Below are 23,009 nucleotides of genomic sequence, written 5' to 3' on the forward strand. Positions count from 1 at the left end.
GGGACAGGACTCATGGGCAGGAGCTGCTGCCCCTCAAATCAACTTATTCTAATAACAGAAACCTGCAAAATATATTGCCTTATTTTACCAAAATCATCATCATTGAAAATAATTACAAGTAGATCATATTACCATGAATCAAGCTTTGGATTTACATAAAGTTCATAAACATCTTCTAATCAAAGTCATTAGTACAGTGATTCAGTTCTATCCTTGTATTTACTCTCATCCTGAGACTTGGAATTAAGGTATATGTAATGATTTGACTGAAGTCTCTGCTCTGGCTCTTCTTTCTTAGGACTTATTTGGGTAGCTATGCCAGTTAAAACTTACCTAAAACCTCAAGCCTAAAAAATAAGTCATTAACTTTTTTATGAGGTTTTCATTAGTCAATTATTATTTATTGACCATCTGATAAGTAGGATAAAAAAGTACAAAGGACTAATATGATTCACTCTACACATTTAGAACTATAAATGACTTGGGCATCTTTTTTTTGACACATTCATTAATTTTGGAGTGTCTATTTTGTGCTAGACATAAAATATGTATCCCTACAGATACAGAGATAAAAAGATAAATCTCTACTCTGAAGAAGCTTATAGTCTAGTATGGTGTCTACAAAGGAACTTGAAAGCCACTTCTTATAATAATATAAGCCTTCCCTGACACTCCTTAACTTCAGCTTGGGGAAACACCGTTCTCATGTGGTCCCATGGCATTCTGTGCTTGTAATTATTTTAGCATTTCTCACACTGTATATTGTCTCCTGTGCTAGACTCTAGGCTACTTGAGGACGGCACAGTGTCTTATCCATTACAGAAGAAAAAGATAACTAAAACATGATCTTGGCCCTTAAATAACTTAAAATTGAGTAACGAAGACCTATATAACCAAGTAACATATATAAAGAACTACAGTATAAGTTTGTATGAAATAAGTGCCTAAAAGTGTATGCTGTAGGAGGTAGGGGGTTTGGGATATTTTTTTTTTTTTTTTTTTTAGAAGAGATGGCATTTGAATTGAATTTTGATAGGATTTCCATAGGTAAGGAGGGAGGGAAGAAAATCTAAGATGAGGGAAAGGCACAGAAGCAGGACAGTGCATGAGCCCTATGCGTGGGATCCAGCAAGATTATTGGGTGGGGGCTTCATTGTAACTGACCTTAAGTGCAGTAGCAAGGTGTTGGGACTATGTTCTGCAGGCAGTGGTGTGCTGACAAGGATTTCTGGGCAAAAAGGACTTGATCACTTTGTCAATTGGGTGAATGTTGGGAAAAGAAAGATTTAGGAGAGGCAGTCTAGAGATTTCCAGTAATGTAGCAAGAGATGTTGTAGTGAAACCCAGATCAGAGGGAATAGAGCAATTTTGAAAACATTGTACAAATGGACATATCAGACCCTGATCTAGAGTAAGGGTTGAAGATTGCAATTTCACAGTCCTTTTTTCAAAGGTGATGACAGAAGCTATGACAGTGGCTAAGGTTACCCAGGAAAAGTACAGAGAATGCAAGCCAGGCAAAGGCACAGAACTTTCTGGAAAATTTATTTTTAAGGGGTAGGTAAATCTACAAATTTAGAAGATGAATAGAACTATCTTTGGAATTAAGGGATTTGCCTACAATTTAGGGCAGAGTCCCCTAGAACCAAGGTGCCCCCACCTCTAACTCGGTGCACTATTAGTTTAATGCTCTGGACCCTTGTTTAATGTGAGATTCAAAAATCCCAGCTATCACCTTTCTCATCCCTATCCATCATGGTAAGACAGACTAAACTTGAATTTTGGACACCTTTACATGAATCAAAGTGTCCTATATGCCCTATGCTTCTAGCTACTAGTAGCAAAGAGAAAATTTTGCCATTGGAAAACACAGGGCAAGCCATCCAAATGGATGCCATTTAAAATTATAATGTGTGATATGAATTGATAGTAGGCATTGTGAAAAGCCTAATTTCTACCTTATGCTTCAAAGGCAATAAGTTAATCTTGTTTATTATTAAAAGTTTTTGTATCCCTTATGTAAAAAAGAAATCTACATTTTCAACACTGAACTATTTTTATTATCCACAATACCTTGTTATATACAGAAATGGAAAAATTTTGCTCAAATAAGCCAAACCAAATTTTTTCTTTACATTTTTAACAGAAGATTTTGTTATTAATGACAGTCTTCTATGGAATGTGCCAAAGGTGTGGCTTAAAACTGTTCTTAACTCTTAATTATCAATTGAAATACTTATACCTCAAAGAGGGAGCCCTGAAAAGAAAGGCTATGAAACTTTGATAAAGACCATCCTAATGAGCAAGTACATAATGGGGCCCATCCTGAGAATAGCATCATCTATTGCTGAACAATAGAACTAAATTATACACAGGTTTTATTTATTTGGCTGGCAGAGCTGAACTTTGAAATGAACTATCACCTCATAAAAAAAAAAGGACCCAAATAAACAAAAACAAAGGCAAAAAAAAGAGGAGAAATAACACCAGAAATACAAACAACTGTAAGAGAATGTTATGAAAAATTATATGCCAACAAATTGGACAACTTAGAAGATATGGATAAATTCCTAGAAACATATAATCTTCCAAATACTAAATCAGGAAGAAATAGAAAATTCGAACAAACTGATTACCAGCAATGAAATTGAATCGGTCATCAAAAAGCTCCCAACCAATGAAAGTCCAGGATCCAACGACTTCACAGGCAAATTCTACCAAACATTTAAAGAAGAGTTAATATCTATTCTTCTCAAACTATTCCAAAAAGTACAAGAGGAAGGAAAACTTCCAAATTCATTCTATGAGACCAGTATCACCCTGATATCAAAACCAGATAAAGACACCTCAAAAAAAGAGAACTACAGGCCAATATCTCTGATAAATATGGATGCAAAAATCCTCAACAAAATACTAGCAAACCAAATCCAACAATACATTCAAAAAATCATTCACCATGATCAAGTGGGACTTATTCCCAGGATGCAAGTGTGGTTCAATATTCTCAAATCAATCAATGTGATATATCTTATCAATAAGAGAAAGGATAGGGGTGCCTGGGTGGCTCAGTCATTAAGCGTCTGCCTTCAGCTCAGGTCATGGTTGCAGGGTCCTGGGATCAAGCCCCACATCGGGCTCCCTGCTTCTCCCTCTCCCACTCCCCCACTTGTGTTCCTGCTCTTGCTAACTCTGTCAAGTAAATCGATAAAATCTTTAAAAAAAAAAAGAGAAAGGATAAAAATCATATCATTTCAATAGATGCAGAAAGAGCATTTGACAAAGTACAACATCCATTCATGATAAAATCTCTCAACAAAGTAGCTCTAGAGGGAACATAACATATTAAAGGCTTTATATGCAAAACCCACAGTGAACATCATGCTCAATGGGAAAAACCTGAGAGTTTTTCCCCTAAGGTCAGGAATAAGACAAGGATGTCTACTCTTACTGCTTTTATTCAACATAGTACTAGAAGTCCTAGCTACAGCAATCAGACAAGAAAAAGAAAGGCATCCAAATTGGTCAGGAACAAGTAAAATTTTCAGTTTGTAGATGACATGATACTATATATAGAAAACCCTAAAGACCCCACCAAAAAACTACTAGAACTGACAAATTCAGTAAAACTGTGGGATACAAAATCAATGTACAGAAATCTGTTGCATTCCTATACACTAATAATGAAGCAGCAGAAAGTGAAATTAAGAAAACAATGTCACTTAAAATTACACCAAAACCAATAAAATATCTAGGGATAAATTTAACCAAAGAGATGAAAGACCTGTACTCTGAAAACTATAAAATGCTGATGAAAGAAATTGAAGATGGCACAAAGAAATGGAAAGACATTCCATACTTATGGATTGGAAGAATGAATAGTGTTACAGTGTCCATACTATCCAAAGAAATACACAGATTTAATGCAGTCCCTCCCCAAATACCAACATTTTTCATAGAACTAGAACAAAGAATCCTAAAATTTGTATGGAATCTCAGAAGACCCTGAATAGCCAAAGCAATCTTGAAAAAGAAAAACAAAACTGGAGGTATCACAATTCCAGATTTCAACTTACATTACAAAGTGGTAATAATTAAAACAGTATGGTACTGACATAAAAGTAGCCACATAGATCAATGGAACAGAATAAAAAACCCAGAAATAAACCCATAATTATATGATCAATTAATCTTTGACAAAAGAGGAAAGAGAAAGAGTAAACAATTAGAAAAAGACAGTCTCTTCAACAAATGGTGTTGGGAAAATTGGACATATACATGCAAAATAATGAAACTAGACCACTTTTTTACACCATACACAAAAATAAACTCAAAACAGATTAAAGAACTAAATGTGAGACTTGAAGCCATAAAAATCCTTGAAGAAAACATAGGCAGTAATATCTCTGACATCGACTATAGCAACATCTTTCTAGGTATATCCCCTAAGGCAAGGGAAATAAAAGGAAAAATAAACTATTGAGACAACATTAAAATAAAAAGCTGCTGCAGAGTGAAGGAAACAATCAATAAAATTAAAAGGCAACTTATGGAATGGGAGAAGATATTGGCAAATGACATATCCGATAAAGGGTTAATATCTAAAATATATAAAGAAATTATAAAACTCAACACACAAAAAATGAATAATCCAATTAAAAATGGGCAGAAGACATGATCAGACATTTCCCCAAAGAAGGCATCCAGATAGCCAACATACTCATGAAAAGATGCTGAACATCACCCATCATCAGGGAAATACAAATCAAAACTACAATGTGATATCACCTCACACCTGTCAGAATGACTTAAAACAAAAAAACAAAAAAACAAGGATTGATGAGGATGTGGAGAAAAAGGAATCCTCTTGCACAGTTGGTGGGAATGCAAACTAGTGTGGCCACTGTGGAAAAGAGTATGGAGGTTACTTAAAAGATTAAAACAGAACTACTCTATGATCCAGTAATTGGACTGCTGGGTATTTACCCCCAAAATCCAAAAACACTAATTCAAAGGGATACATGCACCTGTATGTTTATTGCAGCATTATTTACAATAGCCAAATTATGGAAATGGCCCAAGTGTCCCTCAACTGATGAATGGATAAAGAAGATGGTGGTAGGTATATACAATGGAATATTATTCAGCCATAAAAAAGAATGAATCTTGCCATTTGCAGTGACATGGATGGAGTTACAGAGTATAATGCTAAGCAAAATAAGTCAGAGAAAGACAAATGCCATATGATGATTTCAGTCATATGTGGAATTTAAGAAACAAAACAAACAGGCAAAGGAAAAAAAAGACAAACCAAGAAACAGACTCTTACCTATAGGGAACAAACTGATGGTTCACCAGAGGGGAGGTGGATGAAATATGTGATAAGGATTAAAGAGTGCACTTACCACGATGGAAAAAGAAATGAACTATCACAAGCCATGATTAATGAACTGTTTATAAGTGAAAAACTCTGATAAAAGCCAGTTGACAAAACGAACAGGTTCAGTAAACATACTAAAAGTTGATGGCCCATACCTAGATAATTGAGTACTTTTATCCTTAGAAAATGGATTTTAGCCATTTGAATGTGACACAGAAAATGAACCCATTAGAATTCTCAGATATGGAATCATTGCCTACCCAAAAAGATCTGAAACATACTTTTGAATTGGCCAGTCATTTTCTAGTGTAGAGGTTCCAGAAAAATGATCAGGTTTTGTTTTGTTGTTTTTAATTTTTTCTATTGTTTTATTTTCCTTAGTTTACTTTGGATTTCTATTTTTTTGCTTTTCTCAGGTGTATTTCATTAAAGGATAATATACATATAGCAGTGTGTTTCACAGGTATACAACTCAGTGAAGTTTCACAAATTGAATACACCCAGGTATCCAGCACCCAGATTAAGACATAGGACATCTCCAGTCCTTTAGAATCCACCATCATAGTCCCTTCCAGTCAATAGGTACCCACCCTCCAAAACTGTTGGAAGATAATTATCATGGGTCTCTGATGTTTCTGCACTTTTGGAAGCAGAAACACTAACTGCCTTGGTTCAGAGTATCTTTTCAAGGATATCCGTGAATAGCCTTGGAAGACAGAAATGGTGTTTCCCTCCAGAGCAAAGGGCAGGTTTGCTTACAGCCTTGAAAAAGTAGAGATTGTGTGTCCTATGGGGCAAAGTACAGGTTTCCTTGCTGTTCAGTATAATAAAGATAATGTCTGCCTTCAAAGCAAAGGGCAGACATGCTTAATTCCCATTATAAAGGATTCACTTTCTTCTTTTTTTTAATAATTTTTTTTTTAAGATTTTATTTATTTATTTGACAGAGAGAGAGATAGCGAGAGCAGGAACAGAAGCAGGGGGAATGGGAGAGGGAGAAGCAGGCTTCCCGTGGACCAGGGAGCCCGATGTGGGACTCGATCCCAGGACCCTGGGACCATGACCTGAGCCGAAGGCAGACGCTTAACGACTGAGCCACCCAGGCGCCCAAGGATTCACTTTCCTTCAGGCCAGGGTTCCTCTCCTCTAACGCAGCCCACTGTGTGTGCAGGTGTCACGTGGCTTTCGTCATGCTGCAGATTAAGAGTTTTCAAAGGGCTCAAGAGACGGGTAGAAATACTGACACTGGCTGTTGAGCTGTAAGGTCCTTTGTCTCTGACTCAGCATCTGCTAACTAGGCAGGATAACATGCTAAGTTTGTAAGTAGGGGGTCAGATACCAGAATCTTCACTGTTCTTGGTAGTGATGACTGTTTGGACCTCTACCACCATAGATCAAGTTCACCTGTTCTTAAACTTCATATAGAAATGGAATTATATAGCACATACTCTTGAGTCTGGCTTCTTCTATCCAACGTCATGTTTGTGAGATTCATTCATATTACTACATGTAGGCATAGTTCTTTATTTCTCACAGTATTCCATGGTGTGAATATTTAAAGCTTGTTTATTTTTTCAACCAGTGGTGAATATTGGGGCAGTTCCCAGTGTTAGCTAGTAGAATTGTGCTGTTAAAAACATTTCTATGCAGGTCTTTGTGAATACATATATGCATTTCTGTTGGGAATATTCCCAGAGCTGGATCAGAGGGTGTGCATAGAGCCTGCCAAACAGTTGTCTAAAGTATTCGTATCAGGCTACTCTTCTACCATTCTGGTTTCTCTGTGTACTTTCCACCCTTTTTATTTTCCATCTTTTTAGTTTAACTGTTTTTTCAGGCTGACATGCTTTGATTTTGCCATAATGTGTATAAATAAAGATAAATATGCCAATGGTACCCTTCCAATTTTACAGAGCAATCTCACAAGTCATTTTGCTATTTAGAAAAAGAGATACATCAGTGACTAAGCTGTTACCAGGGTAAATTGTCAAGACAATCAGAGCCACAAATTTTTTGTTAGGGAATTTTTCCATGAAGACAACAATTTCTGAAGTCTTCAGCTTCTGACAAGACCAAGTTATTCAAATTGTATATCTAAAGATAATTTTAACGGAAACAAGGTGAAACTGTTAAGAATATTCACAGAACTCTCCATGGTATACAGGAAAGAGATGGATATTCTTCCAGATGTTCCCAATTGAAAATAAAATCTATACTGCCAAATCTTCCCAGTAAGCAGAAGCAGAGAAAGTAATAGATTTTACTAAATACTAGTGAAATTAAGGGCACAGTAGTATTGTATTAATCTTCCACATAAACAAGATCACATGAAGACAAGAGAGAAAACAGTCAACATGGCACTGTTTTTCTTTAGAGAACCCTTTGCAAGGCAACAGAGTTAACGCTTCAGCAACCTGCAGTTCTCCCAGGCCAGTCCTGAGAACAGTATTCCTCCTCCCATCACCACTCCCAGAGCAAGTTGTCCTTGCAGGCTCACAGTTGACCCGGTCTTAATTCTAGGCCCTGCATTTCAGGCTCAGTCCTGCATCTGGCCTTTCATTCAGTTTTCCCTGCTTAGGGCACCAACCACAATCTCTTTGGTTCCTTTCATCCATTCTGAACTGGAAACACTTTTCCTTCCCTGTGGACTGGTCTTCCTTTGAGCCCTGTAGTCATTGCTAAGGGAGGGAGGGGTTGGAAGAGCGCAGAGGGGCAATAAGAGCTCCGGAAGTTTCCTTGAAAGGACACCTGCTCTGCCTCTGGAGATGACAAGGGAGCTAGATTAAACTAAAGAGCCTGCTTCTGCAGATGAGTCTGGGCTACCTTTTTTTTTTTTTTTTGAGGGGGCGTTACTACTTTTTTTTTTTTTTAAAGATTTTATTTATTTATTCATGAGAGACAGAGAGAGAGAGAGAGAGAGAGAGGCAGAGGGAGAAGCAGGCTCCCAAGGAGCAGAGAGCCCGATGCAGGACTCGATCCCAGGACCCTGGGATCATGACCTGAGCCGAAGGCAGACGCTTAACCATCTGAGCCACCCAGGCGCCCTGAGGGGGCGCTACTACTTTTAAAAAGAGGTAGAAGAGATATGAAAGAGGGATGAGAAACAGAAGGAGAGGAGGAGGAGAAAGAGAAAGAGTACACCACCCTGGCACCTCTGACACTTGATCATGTTGAGGACGAAGAAAGGAGGCCAATCAGAGTCCCTACATTTTGTATGAATTCACTGGGCGAGGCTAAGAAAACTTTCTCACCAAAGACATTACTGTTATCCTTGCTGTGTGAATTGGCTCTAACTTGTCCACTCAACCACAGCCAGACAGTCAGTAGTGCCTGAGTGATGGTTGTGGTGGTGTGGAATTAAGGTCTTTGAGGGGAGAAATAGGAATGCCTTTTCTGGGCTGGCGGGGAACCTAGGTCTACCAACACTTCTGAAGATCAGGGTTGATCAGAAACAAAGTGGAGCTGACAGTGGTCTGGAAATTTTACATCCATCAGGCAGCAGCCCAAGGGGGGTGTATAGCCAGGAGCAGGCAGCACTCAGTGACTGGAAGGGCAGGAAGATCAGTGGAGTTGGATACATCACATAGGACCAAGTGGTACACTGCCGTTCACCCTGGGCTTGATTAATGCCCAGCAGTTGTCCACAGTGATGAGCAGAGTGTGTCAAACAGGCTTTTGAGGACACATGATATCATGAGCACTGGGTGTTATTAAGACTGATGAATCACTGACCTCTATCTCTGAAACTAATAATACATTATATGTTGATTAATTGAATTTAAATTTAAAAATACATTAAAATTAAAAAACAAAACAAAACAACAGGCTCCTGAACAAAGCTAGAAATCCAGGTGGTAGTAACCAGACTAGAGGTCCTGGGAACAAACAGGGTGCAAGCATTATAGATAAAGACAGTGCAATGTATAGCATCATTTGTTTGACTTAGAAGAGTGTGAACCGTGCCACAGAGCATGTAATGTTAATGCAGAACAGCCATGAAGGTCTCAATCCTGCAGTTGAGAGAGTGAGTTTTCAAAGGAAGCAGGGTGCAGAAAGATCAGTACACAAAGAGTAATAGGCATACCCAGTGCTGTTGCCAAGGCACAGGTCCAGCAGGAAGTGGTAGGGGATCTTGTATGGGAGTACTTCCAAGAGCAGAGGTTAACCAGATTGGAACCCAAAGGGATCCCCATTGGCTTCCTTATCTGGCAGAGTCTAACTCTATGGGCCCCTTCACACAATAGGCAGTATTCAAGTGGATTTGGTCAGAGGTCCTCTTTGATAATCTCAGCAATTGTGTCAGGCTCTGGAAGGTTGTGGTCTGAAAACCAACTGAAGAAGCTGCAGGTGACGTCTCGATTCCTATGAATGGAAGACTAGAGTTCATGGCCTGGGTGCCCTATGATTGGAGTGGCAAGAGACTCCACTTGGTCGGATGATCTGACATATTCCTTGACAATCAGCTTGTTTCTGCACTGTGGGTTTCTTTGAAAGAACTAGAACTTGAAGCCCACCCTAGGGTGTCTCCAAATTGGCTATGTACCTTAACATGTCTGCTTCTTGGCCTCTAATCAGGGTGGACAGCTATCGATGGTTCCAAAAGGCACTGACCCAGAAGCTGGGGATATTCTGAACAATGCAGTTCCTCTGCTCTAGGAAGTGTTGACATACCTGACCACACTTGTGTTGTAACTGTAGTACGGCTCTGTCAGCCTGAGCATTCAGTGTCCACTTCTAGTTGGATGGCCTCCAGGGAGCTCGCGTGGGCATCCACGTTCAGGGACCAGGGACCTGCCTTGACCTTCACCTCATTTACCACCATATTTTCCTTCACCATTTCCATTTCTTTACCTCCTGGCTTCTGCTCTACCACTTCAGCCCCCTCCTCCTCATCTACTGCTCCTGGGAAGATGGCACACCCTCAGTCTTTATTTCCTTGGCCTTTGCCCGTCATCACTTCAGACCCCAGCCTCCCTGAGCCCTGGATTTCTAGGCCCTTGTTCCCAACAGGGCCATGTGGCTCTTCACACTGAAAGCCATTTTTTCAGGCTGCTAGCAATTGCCCAGAGGCTGCTTCCAGGCTCTCCATGACCGTCTGTTTCCATAACCTCTGTCATCCTTCTTATTTGCTTGTCGGTGTGTGGTGGTATCACATGGTGGTTTTAAGTTGCATTTACCTAATGTGTAACAAAGTGAAAACCTTTTCATGTGTTTTGGGGCCATTTTGATATCCTCTTTATGAAGTGTCTGAGTCTTCTCCCATTTTTCTATTGAGTATTCCATATTTTTCTTATTGATTTATAGGAATCCTTTACAAGTGCTAGATGCAAATCTGTTTTCAGAAAGGTGTCTTGCAAATATCGTCTCCCTTTCTGAGTTGCTTTTCTCTATATTAAGGATGTCTTTGGATGAACAAAAGTTGTAAATTGTAATGCATTCCAATTTATCATTTTCCCCTTTAGATTAGGGCTCTTTGTGCTGTTTAAGAAATCTTCCCTCTCTAAGATCTTTCACTTTTATAACTACAATCGATCTGAAATTGGCTTTTGCGAATGGTATGAGAGGAGTCAAGATTTGTTTTTTCCATATGACTATTGAATTGACCAGACACTGTCTATTGAAAAGACCATCACTTCCCCATGCATTAAATGTTTCCATCAAAAGTGGCATGTGGCATATATCATTGGCCAGAGCCAGTCAGATGGCCTTGCCTAGCTTCAAAAGGTCAGGTAAGTGTTACTGTCCCCTGAGCCTAGACGAAGGAAACTAGAAGTACTGGTGAGCACTATATCACTCATCAAAGAGTATAACTTGAGTAATGTGTAAAAGACCAGCAGAGTTAGGCCAAAGAAAGTAGAGAAAAGGTAATGAGGACTGTAAGAAGAGAAAAATGAATGACAGTAGAGTATCAACCAAAGATTAACAGTAAAAGGAGAGAGAATGAGTTAACAGTACTTGGAATGAAATATATAATCATAAGTTAGATCTTTAGTAGTGATCTAAAGAAATATGAGAGAGCATGTTGGACAACTTTTATGCCGGTGCATTTTCAAACCAGGATGAAATATATTCATGGCATGTATAACTTATTCACACGGAAATGCAGTACAAAACCTAAATAGACATAGAAACAATAAATAAATTGAATCAAAAGTTTGAAAAGAATCTTACCACAAAAACAGCATGAGGCTGAAATGGTCTTGAGACAAATGCTACCCTACCTTTAAGGAATACTTAACCTACTAAACATTAAATATTTATTGTGTACCTGTGGTATACCTTGCACTCTTCTAGGTCCTTAGGATATACTGGTAAATAGAACAAAGATTTCTTCCCTCTTGGAGTTTGTAACAGAGGAGAAAAACAATGAATAACAAGTAAATAGTAAATCATACCAGAAAGTGATGAATGCTAAGGAAAAGGAACAGTAAGAGTTGAATAAGGGCATTGAGGGTTCTGGGGTTGGGAGTGGGGAGTAGTAGTTTTAAATAGGGTGGTCAGAGGAAGCCTCATTGAAAAGGTAAGATTTTGGCAGAGATTCAAAGATGAGAGAGTTAGCTAGTGTATAATCTAGAGAACAGCATTCTAGGAAGAGAGAAGAGCCAAGTGGAGGCCCTAAGACGGGAGCATGCCTAGGGTGTTCGAGAAATAACAAGGAGATCAGTGTGATTGGAGCAGACTGAATGAGAGAGGCCAGATCAAGTAGGGTCTAATATGATACTATAAGATGTTTGGTTTCTGCTCTTAGTGAAATGGAAAGCCATTTCAGGATTTTGAACAGAGAACTCAGAATCCGACTTAGGTTTTGCATGGATCGCTGTGGCTCTTGCATGAGGAATAGATTGGATGGGGGCAGTAGTAGATGTAGGGAGATCTTTTAGAAGGCTATCAAAGTAATCCAGGTGAAAGAAATTTCCCAGATCAAGTGGTAGCAAGGGAGGTGGATGGCAGATGCCCTATAATGGTATAAGGAAATGAATTGGATAGGGGAAATAAGAAAAAGAAAGAAGTCAAGGATGACTCCATGGATTTTGACCTCAGTAGCTGGTAAGATGGAATTGCCAGAAGCAGAGAGGGGAAGGTCGTGGTGGAGCAAATCTCCACAGGAGAATCAGAAGTTTGCTTTTGGATGAGTTAAATTTAAAATCACTGTTGAACAACAGAGTTGAGATAGTAGGCATTAGGAATTTGGAGCTCACAAGAGGTCTGGGACAGGGCTACATATTTGGGAATAATCAGCATACATGATGTTTAAAGCCATAGAGCTGGATGAAATCACCAAGAATGTGAGTATTGATAGTCTAAGCCCTGGGGCCTCCAAAATTACACAGTCAAGGAGAAGACGACTAAGGAGAGATCAGTGAGGTAGGAGGGAATATGAGAGTGCGCAGTGTGCTGGCAGCCAGAGGTATAAAGGAAAGTGTTCAACTGTGTGACATGGTGCTGACAGGTCAAGTAAAATGAAGTCTGAGAATTGACCGTTGAATTTTACAACAAAAAGAGTCACTGGTGACTCAGTAAGAGCACTTTCAGTGGAATAGTGGTGGTTAGAATGGGTTTTAAAAGGAATTAGAGGAAAGAAATTGGAGACAGTGAATATTGACAATCCTTTTGAGGAATCTGCTCCAAAAGGAAATAGAGAAATGGGGTCATCACTTGACAAGAACAGTTTTGGAAGAGTGGGAGGGTGACAGCTTAGCTATAATGGGTTTAAGAGGAAATGGAAAGGGAGAGAGTGAAAGCAGCAAGAATACATGACTCTTGGGGAGTTTTGCTTCAGAGAAGTGGGATGATGGCTGGTGGAGAAAGTGGATCAAAGAAAATGTTTTTAAAATGGGACAAAAAGAAGTATGTGTACATGCTGATGTCAGTGATTTAGTAGGGAGCAAAAATTAATGATGTGGGGGAGAGGAAGGAGAATCAGTGGATAGATGTCCTTGAATAGATAAGAGCAGATAGAATCTGGTACCTAAGTGGAGGAGGAGGCTGTCTATAGGAGCATGACAAGTTCACCCATGGGAACCAGCAGGAAGGCAAAGGATGAGGGTGTGTATGCTGGGCAGTGGGTAGAAGTGGTGGGATCTATGAAATTCTCTTCTGGTTGTTTCAGTGTTGCCAGTCAAGTTTGGAAAGCAAGATTATCAATTGAGTGCGGATGAGGCAAGAGGCAGTGGGACTCTGAGGAGAGAGCATCAAGGTCATGAATTTAAAGTGAGGCCCATCAGCCGGCTTGTGAATTTTTCTTCAGCCACATTCAGTGTACAGGCGCAGCATGAGTAAGCAGAGTTAGATTTAGAGCTGAAGCAAGAAGGGCAAGAGAATGATGACAAAAATTGATCTTAGAAGTTAAGCCTGGAGGAGTGGAGGACATACAGGGATGAGGGGCAGTGAAATGGTGGCCTGATCAATACACTGGAAGACCCAGGGAACTGAAGATCACTGGGGCCAAGTACCAGAGTGAGCTAGAAGGATGCCGTAGTGTTCTGGGAGGGGACTGCAAGGGATTGGTCAGAATCCTCATCCTTGCAAGTGGGGCTTGGACGAGGCCGACTGAGGGTGAGGCCATTCCAGGGGAGGAGGTGAATGAACCAGGAGGCCAGCGTGGGAAGGATCGCTGATGTGTATATTAAAATCACAGAACGGTAAGATCAGAGAGCAGTGAGAAGGAGCCAGGAGCTAAAATCATTAAGAAATGAGGGGAATGAAGTTGGAGTGGCATGAATGCAGGACATTAGGTGATCTAAACTGATGACGGATTTAAAGCTGGGTCTGTATTCCAGCGCCAAGGTTAATTATATAGCAATGCCACCTTTGGCTGAAATCAGTGGGAAAGCAGACACCTTTAGAATTGCAATGTCACAGACCCTGTATTTTACTATTTTTCTTTTTCTCAAAGTGCCTAGAGGAAGGTTACACATACATTAGCTGATCAAAAATAAGGAATGTTTATGTTATTTTTTTTAATTGGAAAGTGAGCAGTGATCATACTGAGTTTAGTTTGAAATGTAATTTTCTCTTGGGGTCTCTCATTCTGCTTGTGTCCTAGAGGAGACGGACTAGAAACTACTGAAAAGAACAAAATAGGATTTTAAGCTGGGACTTGAAACATTCGGCTATATACCTACATACATATATATATACACACACACATATATATAATTTTTTTTAGGAAGGGGAATAAAGAGAGAGAATACAAAATATCTGAACCATCTAGTCAACCAGAGACAGAGGTGTGACAAGAGAGGAAGAGGGAACGGGGAGGGATAGAAGAGAAAAAGAGAAGGAAGAAAAGAAGAAAAATGAGGAAAGAAGGAAGGATGGCTTTTCAGGAGAAGTACAGTGTGACCACAGTTCTGCACACCGTAGAATTGTGAGTGTTTGACTTCCCTGGGAAACAGGGAAAGCATGCTCTTTTAACGGATAAACTTAAGATGAATGAAGAGAGCCTGTGAATTGTATAATCTTCTTTCCCTTGGACTCTTCAAATCTCAATGAGCAGTTGGTTCTTGTTTTGAAAAGGATCTCTCACTCTTGACTGAATTCTTCAAACAAGTGTGTTTGTCCCCTGATCTGGCAGAGCCATGGTTCCTTGGGCTAGGCCATCCAGCATAGAACGCTGAGGGCCTCAGTACCGTGTTCCTTGCTTAAGACTGAAAAGAATGTTGGGTAGAGGAGGGGGGAGCTGCACACTTTGTTCATTTCCTCAGTTTCCCATAGAAAGCACATGAAACTGTGTTTGCAGAGGGAATGGTGAGAAAGAGGCTTTGCGTGATTAACCAAGTAGCTTTACAGGGAGCAGTTATCTCTCTGTGGCCTCTTAGAAAAAGTATATAAATAGAGAGAAGTGGAGTGAAAATATTTTAGTTACCAGAGTGTGGGTAATGATTTACTCTGGGAAAGTCAATAATTGTGATTTAATGATTTTCTAGTAATGCAGCACTCAGAGAGAGCAAATACTCATGACGGTGCCTGATGGATCTGGGAGAGGCTGAAGGTCTGTGTCAGGGGCTGGCCTGGCAGACCGGCCCCAGGGTGGCAGAGCCAGATGGCAGGGGTGACAGAGGTCAGCCCAGGGGTCTACAGAGCCATTAGAAAGATGGAAAAATACAGTATAAAACATAGAAAATGTTTGTAATATGTAAATGTTAAATGTAATCATTCTAGCCTGATTGAGATAAAAGTAATGATTAAAAATGATACTATAGCAAATCAAAATTTATTTATGAAAATTTGAAATATTGTGGGATCTTTTAAAAAAAAAATAACGTGACTTTAAAAAACAAAGTGCATCAATGGTGCCATCATTGCAAGAGCATATTTTTTGAGCCAATACTGCCAACTGCTTTAAAGACTCTTTTAGACCCTATACTAGTTACAGAATGGTGGACAGAATGTTGTTCTAATGCCTGGTGTTTTCTTCTCAGCTGTCATTTTTAAATAATCTCTTAACATCTTTTTTTCTCTAGAAACAGCAATATTTTTGTTTTGGTGCATTATGTCCTCACTGAACCCTCTGAGCTAGGTACTATCATTAGCCCCATTTTACAGATATGAAACTGAGGTGCAGAAATAATAAGTAATTTGCTCACAGACACATAGTAAATGGCAAAGTCAAGATAGGAATCCAGGCAGTCAGAACCCCCAGCTCTTCCTCTTAAACACTGCGGCACGCTCTGAGCCTTTCTCTGCCTCACTTTTCTCCTGGTGGTTGTGACGATTAAATAAGATACGGAGCTCAGGCAAGGGAGGCATTGGTTCTGTCGTTATCTGTTTCCGTATTGTTTGATTTGTTGTAACAAACACGAATTATTCATGTATTTTTGTAATCAAGAAAAAAAAAAATGAGGCCGCCTCGGTGGCTCAGTGGGGTTGAGCATCTGACTTGGTTTCGGCTCAGGTCATGATCTCAGGGTTGTGAGATTGAGCCCCCTATTGGCTCCTTGCTGGGCGTGTAGCCTGCTTGAGATTCTCTCTCTACTCCTCCTCCTGTCCCTCCCCACCTCTCTCTCCCTTTTAAATAAATAAATAAATAAATAAATAAATAAATTCTAAGGCCTATAAGACTCCCTGGCATAGAGAGGCACCTGATAAAGTTGTTGTTATTACATCTGAAAGCAAAGTTCTAGAGTTTCCACTTGACCTAGGAGGGATTTATGAGCTCTGGAAGCTTGGTTGTGAAGGGAAGAAATAAGATAGGGCAATAGGCAGAGAAGAATTCGGGTTAGAGGTTTCTATTTTCCAATGAGAAGGGCTTGTATTTGCTAAAGTGAGGGGTGGGAAAAGGGGGAGGGAGAGCAAATCGGTTAAGTGAGTATGAGAACCAATGGAGTTAAGTCCCAAGGAATAGGGGGAGAGGGATAGTCCTAGAACCTTGGATAAAATAACTTACCTTGAAAAAGGTTAACATGACTTACCCGTTAGTAGATAAGGCCCATTTTTTTGAGCTCATCGAGGTAACAAAAATAACAAGATCATTTTGGAAAATGAGAAGGAGATGAAAAGAACTCTATGGTTTTATTTATCTGCCTGGTTCTGGGCAATGTGCGAATAGGTTTTCTGAAGAGGAGCCAACAGTTTATTTTTCCATTTGTGGGTTACGATGGTAAAATGATTGTCGGCAAAAGAACATCTTTTCAAGTGTCTTCCCTTGGTGTAGGTCGGGGGTCAAGAAGAGGAGGTATTTCTGCAGCTGGGAGCAAAGTTCAGAACTGTCTTCCTGGAATGGGCTCTCATTTCAGAGTCTAAAATAGATTTGAAATACTGTGCTATTTGGGAATTGGAGCCTATTCCTTCTAAGCACATCTGTTGGTAGCTGTTGAAATTCAAATAAATTCAAATAAGGTCCAAGGAATGCTCATATTACACTTACCGATTTCAAGGAGCATTTAAAAAACACATCCAGAAAACCTACACTAGTCACTGACGGTACCAAAGACACAAAGCCTTGATTTTCTGCCAGCCATAGTTATTCTGAGCCCAAGCCACAACATTTAATTTCTTTAAAATGCCCCTTTCTCCCTACCTGAACTTTTCAACTGAGATTCATTTTTATTTCCAAAAGTTTAAATATGAACTGCATCACAAAGTCGTGTATTTTGATTTTGATCATTCTGCAGCCTTCACTAGGTGAAATGAGGTTGTTGGACTATTAAAGTCAGAAAGCCAGGATTGAACAGATGCATTTTCCCCTGTCTTTTCTCCAGTTTTAGTAAATGAAAATTTTCATTTCAGTGTTAGAATTAAGGGAACTTGGTATATCTATTTATTTATACACAATTCCATTTTAGAAAGAAATCAGGGCATCTCTAAAAAGGCAAAGACGGGGGCACCTAGGTGGCTCAGTTCGTTAGGCATCTGACTTTGGCTCAGGACATGATCTCAGGGTCCTGGTATCAGTCCTGCATCGGGCTCCCCATCAGCGATCAGCAGGGAGTCTATTTGTCCCTCTCCCTCTGCACCCCCCAACTTGTGCTTGTGTGTGTGCACACACACACACACACACACTCTCTCTCTCTCTCTAATAAATAAAATATATTTTTTAAAAAGGCAAAGACAGGACAGAAAAATACAGAGAGTTCTCTTTTTCATTAAGCCATGACTCTCTGTAAGGAAATGTGATCTACCAAATATATTGGAAGAAATAAAAGGTTTTGAGTTTTTCTTTTTTTCTTAGTAGTTGAAATTTTGACTAGAATTTCAAGTAGCATATTCATATGTCATCACCTGAAAGTTTAATGTTAGAAGTAGATACCACACCAAGTACATTACATGAATTATCTCCTTTAGTTTAAACCTCATAATTACCCACCCTATGGAGTATTATTATTTCCATCTTATAAATGAAGGTATCCAAAGATTAAAAATAAGCAGTTCGCTCAAAGTCACACAACTGAGTCAGAATTCAAACCCATGTCTGTTATTCCTGGTTATTAACTCCTAATCTAAATTATGTCTGTTATATGGAATGCAGTAAAGGAGAAGATGAAGGACCATAAAAAGAAATCAAAATGTATTAGGAGTTGTAAGACATAAATTCACATGTAAAAAATGAAGACATTTGTCTAAATTCAGGCAAACTTTTAAAACAAGTATTATGGTAAAAATAAAGCATCAGGGGGCACCTGGGTGGCTCAGTTGTTAAGCGTCTGCCTTCGGCTCAGGTCATGATCCCAGGGTCCTGGGATTGAGCCCCACATTGGGCTCTCCGCTCCACAGGAAGCCTTCTTCTCCCTCTCACACTCCCTCTGCTGTGTTCCCTCTCTCGCTGTGTCTCTCTCTGTCAAATAAATAAGTAAAATCTTTAAAAAAAATAAAGCATCAGGAAGGGGTAAGACAAACAGGATACCAACAGCTCAGAACAAGGCTCCATAGACAAAGGTGTGGCAAAAATCGCATATGCTTGTTTCTCAAGGTGTGTTCCTTGCATTTTCCAGCACCTTTTGGAAACATGAGTGGTCTATGTAAGGTTCTGGCACAGTGAAAGATCCTTCCCCTAGGAAAGCTAATAACTTGCCATTTGACACTGATATTCCTATTTTCTTCCAACTCTTTACTTTCATCTAAAATACCGTAGGTGGGGGTGCCTGGGTGGCTCAGTCGTTAAGCATCTGCCTTCAGCTCAGGTCATGATCCCAGGGTCCTAGGATTTAGCCCCATGTCAGGCTTCCTGCTCTGCGGGGAGTCTGCTTCTCCCTCTCCCCTTCCTCTCTTCCATGCTCGCTCACTCTCAAATCAATAAATAAAATCTTTACAAAAATTATAAAATACCATAGGTGTTAGAGTCTATAATGTTCAACAACTAGTATTGTCCAACTGCGAGTATAGCTGGTTCCTCCTTCCTCCTCAGATTTATATACAGAAAAAATATTACCCATGATTCCACTATTCCATGTCAGTAGTGACTTTCACTTTTGTCTTCAGTATGCACAGTAAGAGAATTATTACTGGGCTCCCCTCCACCATTCAATAAGAACAAATTTTTCCAGTTTTTATAATTATAACTCTAATGCTGATGTAATAGTCTATTCAGTTGATATAGTACAGTTATATTGGGCATTTTGCTTGTTTCCAGTTTTTGCTGTTTTAAATAGCCTTCTAATATTAGTTATATATTATATAAATATAATACATATATTTGAGTATATATTTTATTATATACTTATTAATATATATAATTCACATACATTTCTTCATAATTGAATTGTATGTTTATATCCTTTGACCATTTATCTCTTGAGGTTTTAATATTTTTGAAGGTTTGAATAAATTCTATATTATATATACCAACTTTTTTTTATCATAATACAAATGTTCCCCAGTTTTTTGTTTTTTTTATTTGTGTTGGTTTTTAATGTTACAGTCATTTTCTTGCTTGGTTTTTGGAGCCCTTTATTTTTTTCCTTTATGATTTCCATTATTGTTATAAGCTTTTCAGAGATATATCCCTCTGAAGATTTCATAAATATTTGATTATTTCTCCTTGCTTTGCTAAGAGTTAAAGTAAATATTTAACTCTTTAATCCACTAGGGGCTTACTCTGGTATGTGGTATGAAAGCCGATCCAAATCATGTTTGGTTTTGTGTTTGTTAGCCAGTTATCCTGGGAATTATTAAAGTATAGTTAGGCAATTATTAAATAACTATTACTTCCCCTAATTTTATGATATTTGTAAATTAATTTCTCTGTTCCATACTGCCTTATTTATTCATGTATTTATTTTTAAAGATTTATTTACTTACTTTAGAGAGAGAGCACAAGGTAGGGAAGGGTAGAGAGGGAGAGCGAGAGAATCTCAAGTATACTCCCTGCTGAGTGTGGAGCCTGACATGGGGCTCAATCCCATGACACTGAGATCATGACTTGAGCTGAAACCAAGAGTCAGATGCTTAACCGACTGAGCCATCCAGGCACCCCTTATTTTAATAATTAATATGTTCTGTTTTAGGATTTCCTAGGAAGTAGATCATTATTATACTCACGGTTTCTTTGTTAGCATGGAACTTTAATATTTAACAAATAGTAAATAACTGTACTTGCTGAAATCTGTTTTCCTATATGATAACATAGTATATATCTTTACATATGGCTCATAAAATTCTTTGTAATTTTCTTTATAAATATTATAGACAATTCTAAGTTTATCCTCCCTCTTGTTTTGTTTCACTTAGCCATTTTGAATGGAATTTCTTCCTTTTTTATTATATTACTGAGCTGGTACTTACCATCATAAAAAAAAGCTCCTAGTTATGGTAATTTCATTATAAAGCCAGTCACTTCGATAAACGCATATAGGCTAATAAATTGAAACAGATTCTTAGGATTTCTAGACCTGCAGTCACCCTTTAAAACATCACATTTCATTGGCACTGAGTACACACTAAATGGAGTCGCCATTATTTGCATATTGAAAAGAGCAGTGGGCTGCAGAGTCAGGAAATTTGAATCCTACTTTCATATCCTCAACTGAGAAAGGCATCTATGAAGCATCTTGTCTGGGTAGGCACCCTGCTAGGCATTTGACATAGGCCATCTGGCCTAAGGCTTAGAATAATCCTACAGAGTATACATACATCTTTAAATACCATAAACAAGGAAAGTAAAGTTGAGCGAATATAGTAGGCCAAGGCTGGCCCACGCTAGGCACAGGGAAGCAGTAAGAAATGGAATACCCAAGTGCCCAACTGTGGCAGTCTGTGGGTCCGCAGCCTGGCGTTCATGACCTGGCAGGTTTACCACTCCCTGGGGGCTGCAGTGACCAGTGAACTTCAGCCAAGGGTCTGTGAGGAAGGCGGGAGGCATGGAGAAGCTGCATCAGCTCACTTTCATCCTTATCTTGTACATACACTTTACACTTCTTGCCTTTGGGTCATGGTAAGTTTGTGTGAAACTGTCCTGAAGGAAGTCTGTGTTCCCATGCTCATCAGTCTTCCAACCCAAGTCAGCCCTTTGAGGTCTGGCATAACTCAGTGGGTTAAAGAATTTGTCCCAAATCATATGAATAATGATGGAGTAAGTGGCTTGCTCAACAGCCAGTGGTCTCTCCATTCTCCCAGTGATGTCTACACCAGTGATATGGTTCAGGCCGTTCATCTCACCTCTCAGTACTGTGATTTCCTCATCTGTCCAACAAAAGAGTCCGATAAATGGTCCAGTTCTGACAGGCTGGACAACTCTGCTATTAAATACACATTACATACTTCTTTTCTTCAAGACTGCAAATTTCTCAAAGTCAGAGACTGTACTTTCCACAATCTCGAATCACTCCTATTGCTTTGCATATAACAAGTGTCCAGTGAATATTGATGCAGAATGAGTGAATTACTCAAAGAAAATAGTCTTAGTGCTTTTCTCAGAAGACATTTGCAATGCTAGGACACAAGGAACGCCTACGATATTTCACGTTTCAACTGTGGAGTCTTATAAAGACTGCATTGGTCATGAGCCTTTTCACGGGAAGATGCTTACTTAGCAAGGGTCAGCTTGTTTTCATCTGAAAAGAACAAAGGATGGAGCTTAGGGAAGCAGGAGGCCTAGGAAGGATCAAGGTGGGAGCTGTGGTAGATAGACTTTTCTCTAATAAAGCTGTTTGGGCTCTTTCTAGCTCTGTGCTGCTATGACAGCAACAATACGAAAAAACTGTGACTCTTCAAGTTTAACAAAACTAAAGCCTGTCCAAACCCAATCTTGAGTAAATGACAAACTATGGGGAGCATGCCTTAACATCTCCATTTGGGCATGCGCTAGGAACTACTACGTCTTAAGTTCCCGTCTATAATTGAAGCACACAATGTGTTCAATGCACCCTTAGAAGATAGAATTCAATCACTTCTGCATTATTTAATATTCTTTTTATGCCCCCCAAATCCAAAGGAAGATATACAGCCCTCGGAAGGCATAGCGTCTGTGGATTTTGTAATTACTGGTTTTAAACTTAAAATCTCACTGAAGTCTCTAGTTAACATTTCTATACCTTTATGTCCGAAACCTTCTGAGGAGATATCCCAACCACCCTCCTGTTCCTTTGACTACCCCCAGCCAAAGAGGGTAGGGGGGAACACCTGCATGGCCACTAGTTAACAAAATTTATTTTTGGAATAAAAACAGCAATTTGCAGCATGCTCAAGTGGCTGGCTTTGTCTCCTGAGTTTCACAAAAACCAGCATCATAGTGAGACAATACAATTATTGTTCTCTGAAACTAAAAGACCTGTCTGGGGGAAAATAAACATTTTTTGTTGGAAATTACTTAGCATATCAAACAATTTTTAACTGGGTTTTTTTAAAAAAGGAAGCCTAGGGAGGAAAAGCCATAATGAATCAAACTGTGTTTTAATGAGCTACAGTATTTGCAGGAAAAGAAAATATTATATAAACCAAGAAGAGCTTGCCTAACATGGTTATAAAGGAGAAGGATGAGAACCACAGCAACATGTTAGTGCTGCCCCAGTAAAGACCAACACTGGTGGTTTCCTTATCTTTTATTTATTTATTTATTTTTAAAAATTTATTTTTTTATTATTAGGTTATGTTAATAATCACCATACATTACATCAGTTTTTGATGTAGTGTTCCATGATTCACTGTTTGCGTATAACACCCAGTGCTCCATGCAGTACGTGCCCTCTTTAATACC

At 39.2% G+C, this 23,009-nt stretch overlaps 3 protein-coding genes across 5 annotated transcripts in view; 2 read left to right on the forward strand and 1 right to left on the reverse strand.

Annotated features, from left to right (window-relative positions):
- ACYP2 (acylphosphatase 2) overlaps nt 1-23,009 on the forward strand; it is a 129,659-nt gene that overhangs the window by 72,894 nt on the left and 33,756 nt on the right. The window lies entirely within an intron of this gene.
- Nucleotides 1-23,009, forward strand: part of CIMIP6 (ciliary microtubule inner protein 6) — a 161,228-nt gene that overhangs the window by 59,150 nt on the left and 79,069 nt on the right. The gene's annotated exons all lie outside the window — the stretch shown is intronic.
- TSPYL6 (TSPY like 6) lies at nt 8,287-10,600 on the reverse strand. Its single transcript, XM_081832241.1, is given in 5 exon segments — nt 8,287-9,567; nt 9,570-9,904; nt 9,906-10,100; nt 10,102-10,279; nt 10,486-10,600. Coding segments are annotated over 5 exon segments (852 nt in total). The 3' UTR covers nt 8,287-9,538.

The sequence above is a fragment of the Leptonychotes weddellii genome, chromosome 10, assembly GCF_054177405.1.
Source record: "Leptonychotes weddellii isolate Sample4059 chromosome 10, ASM5417740v2, whole genome shotgun sequence".
Taxonomy (NCBI): Eukaryota; Metazoa; Chordata; class Mammalia; order Carnivora; family Phocidae; genus Leptonychotes; species Leptonychotes weddellii.